General features: G+C 38.2%; 2 protein-coding genes across 4 annotated transcripts in view; one reads left to right on the top strand and one right to left on the bottom strand.

Moving 5' to 3' along the window:
- The window catches only part of LOC107086796 (protein C19orf12 homolog), a 6,622-nt gene extending 5,251 nt beyond the window's left edge, over window positions 1-1,371 (bottom strand). The window contains exons 1-2 of one of the 2 annotated variants that reach the window (XM_015377990.1): window positions 1,251-1,371; window positions 784-950 (exon numbers count right to left, since the gene is read on the bottom strand). In XM_015377990.1, the coding sequence (XP_015233476.1) occupies window positions 784-943 (160 nt within the window). In that variant the 5' untranslated portion in view covers window positions 944-950; window positions 1,251-1,371. Of the gene's footprint in view, window positions 1-783; window positions 996-1,250 lie in introns of both variants that reach the window. The other variant, XM_015377991.1, reaches the window with a different exon arrangement.
- Window positions 1,249-2,996, top strand: part of LOC107086795 (tumor protein p53-inducible nuclear protein 1-like) — a 5,875-nt gene continuing 4,127 nt past the window's right edge. Inside the window, exon 1 of one of the 2 annotated variants that reach the window (XM_015377987.1) lies at window positions 1,249-1,384. In XM_015377987.1, coding sequence (XP_015233473.1) covers window positions 1,320-1,384 — 65 coding nt within the window. In that variant the 5' untranslated portion in view covers window positions 1,249-1,319. Of the gene's footprint in view, window positions 1,385-2,508; window positions 2,654-2,996 lie in introns of those variants that run through there. The other variant, XM_015377988.1, reaches the window with a different exon arrangement.

Genomic DNA, 2,996 nt, shown 5'->3' with positions numbered 1-2,996 from the left:
AAATCAGCTCATTTGTTTCCTGTATTTTTCTACAGGATGAACTGATTAATCCAGGTGTGTCTGACATAACTAACCAAAGTTTATTTTCCTGTTTTCTAACATTTAACCATTAAAATGAACCAAACAGATTAGACAGTTTCACTTTATGGCCGTTTTTGATTAAAACTCTGAATTTCTTTTCCAGATTGAAGCTCAAATTCACACAAAAAGAGATAATTATAGTTTTCTATCTTAACTGAATCAGATTAATATTTATGGAGTCAATTGTGTTCCATTATCATTTAAGGCAAAGGAAACAGTTTATTGGAGGTAACTTGCAAAAATGCAAAAAACATATTATTACTTTTATGTTTTGTTTATTTTTTCTGGTTTTCAAATTGAATTTTACTTATTGCATTCTTATAAAACTGCTTTTTTTTTTACGATCACATTCTCTACACTTCTGGGGGCGTGTTTCCACTGGAATGAGGAGGGAAGACGGTTTCTATTGGTCTAAAGAGCAATTGCATTGACCAAAAGAAAAAAATCAGAAAGCTTACCCCATAATTACAAGATCAGTATCTTGTAATTATGAGAAACAATATATAAAATTAAAATCTAAGAAAGAAGAAAATTTATTCTCAGTTTTCAGTTCCTGGATTTAATTTTTTCTTCTAAATTTCCTTTTAAAAAACCTGTTATTAGCATCAATAATGAAACATAATTCACTCCATAAATGTCCCCTGTTCCAGGCCCCTCAGGGCTCCTGCGGGGCCCCTCAGCTCGCCGCCTCCAGCTTCTTACCGACAGCGATCCCTGCAGGTCCAGCCAGCAGCCCCCCGACAAACGCGGTGCCCCCCGCCACTGCCGCTCCTTTGGCCGAGCTTTTCACCGCCACTTTGATCTGATCATGAGCCGACAGCTCACAGCACAGCCGCATGACGTCATCAATACGCGGCGCCATCCCTGCGCTAAAGCACGGAGGAGGGAGAAGAGTGGTCAGGTGTTTGCTGGAACTAAGCAGATAGAAAAACAAAAAATTGTCTGAATTTACATCAGTTAGAAAAAAAACTACATCTATAGTAATTAAGAGAAAAAAAATGTGTAATTTATTTTTTAGGGCCGAACCCAGAACCAGGGACCGTTTAACAGCAGGTTCGGTCCGGATGTATTTCCGACCGGGTCCCTGAAACTGCTTTGTTTTTCTGGACTGAAAGTGAAACTAAAGCCGCTCTGAGCCGAACAGAACCACCTGCAGGTCCCATTATTACCTTCCTCTGGTCCGAACGCCTCGGTTCCGCTGCCAGTGAGTCCAAACCAGCAGAACTCCGGTCAGTCCGATGATTCCTGATGCCTGCTCTCCTCAATATCGGCTTTTTCTGGCACTTCCTGTACGTCACGATGGGTACGCTCCATTTCTCACCCGGGAAGGGGATTATCGGCCTGTGTGGGCGGGATTTAGTATTTGTATAAATTTACTGTTCAGATGATGGATAAAAGATACAAATAAGACAAAAAAATCTAAACTTAATCGAACATCAACATCTTTTCTGGAGTTTCTTGTAAAAATATCTGATTTACGGAAGAGGATTAGGGCCACTGAAGAAATAAAAAGGTTAACTGATTTTAACTATTTATTTCAACATAATATAAAGAAAAAGTCAGAATTCGGACTTTTTTCCCATATTAAACGAAAATAATATTTTAAAATCAGTTAACTTTTTTTTCAGTGGCCCTAATCCTCTTCCGTTTTGATTCGAACATCAAGAAAACTGGGGGGAAAAAAATGGATTATTGCACTTTATTACATGGATGTATGTTCTTAGGTACACCATATTAATAACTATCTTATGTCATTGCATTTTCATTTTCCATACATTTTATTCAATTAAATACATAAAAAGAATGAAAATGAAAGGTTTCCATCTTCCTGCATCTGTTTTTCGTCGGTTTTTGCTGCCTAAAAGTTTAAAATCAAATTTAAAATAAAGTATTTGTGAAAAGGAATAATTTTCTGTAACAAGCAGAACAACATTAAATATCAAAGAGTTTAAATCCGATCAGTTCTCTTAGATCTGACCTCAGTTCTGCTCCTATAGAAAAGAAATAAATATGTTTTGTTTACTGGCTTATCCAAAGCAGGCGCCTCGAGATGCCCTTAGTTTGCTTACATTTAACTTCCATCAAACTAAAGAAATAAATATTAAACTATACTCATAATCATAATAAAAAATATTGACTGTTGGACTTCACAGATGAATCTTTTATTGTTGTTTTTAACTGATCCTCCATAGAAGCAGCTTTAAAGCGCCTGGGTCTGCTCCATATCCGCGCGCCGCCGCAGATGATCTGCAGAGGAGGCGAACCACCGCAAGATGCGCGGCTGCGTTTAAGTGACTGGGTTTAAAAAGTTGTGAATTTTAAAAACGTACCCATTCTCTGATATAAATATATATATTTAAAGATAACATAAATTAATCTGCCTCCATGTTTTGAAAGGAAAGTTTGAGGCGGTATCGGCTCTGTTGATTGGCTGAGACTCGATGACGCTCCTAGCCGCGTCACCGCCCAACTCGTTGATAAACAACTTTTTGATCACAACAAAGTCGGAAGAAAATAAAAAGCAAGACAGCGGCTGGATTTTTTACTGAAAGGAAAACAGTTTTCTGGGAAAGTAAGTAAAAAGCAGAGACCAGACTGTGGGAATGAGGCTGCTTTGGTTTTTGTTTGTTTAACGGGCTGACTTTGATCGCTCACCTTGATTTATGCTCAGAGGTGAAGATCAGGGTGGGTGAGGGGTTGCAGGCATTAGGTTTAAACTGTTTTCCAGCTGAAGCTGTTTTATTTGATTTGTTATCCTCTTGTTCTCTTTTTAATCATCATCTGGCTGCGAATCTCAGACACAGTGGGTCAGTTTGGGTTCTGGTTCTGGTGGATCAGGACTGCAGCTGATTGCCTCTATTTACCCTCAGAAACTAAAACTGATCAAAGTCACTTTGAACTGATCTTTTAATAAA

The sequence above is a fragment of the Cyprinodon variegatus genome, unplaced genomic scaffold (genome assembly GCF_000732505.1).
Source record: "Cyprinodon variegatus isolate N-32 unplaced genomic scaffold, C_variegatus-1.0 Scaffold162, whole genome shotgun sequence".
Taxonomy (NCBI): domain Eukaryota; kingdom Metazoa; phylum Chordata; class Actinopteri; order Cyprinodontiformes; family Cyprinodontidae; genus Cyprinodon; species Cyprinodon variegatus.
The sequence above is the reverse complement of the archived record's forward strand: the minus strand, read 5'-3'. Positions and strand labels throughout refer to the sequence as shown.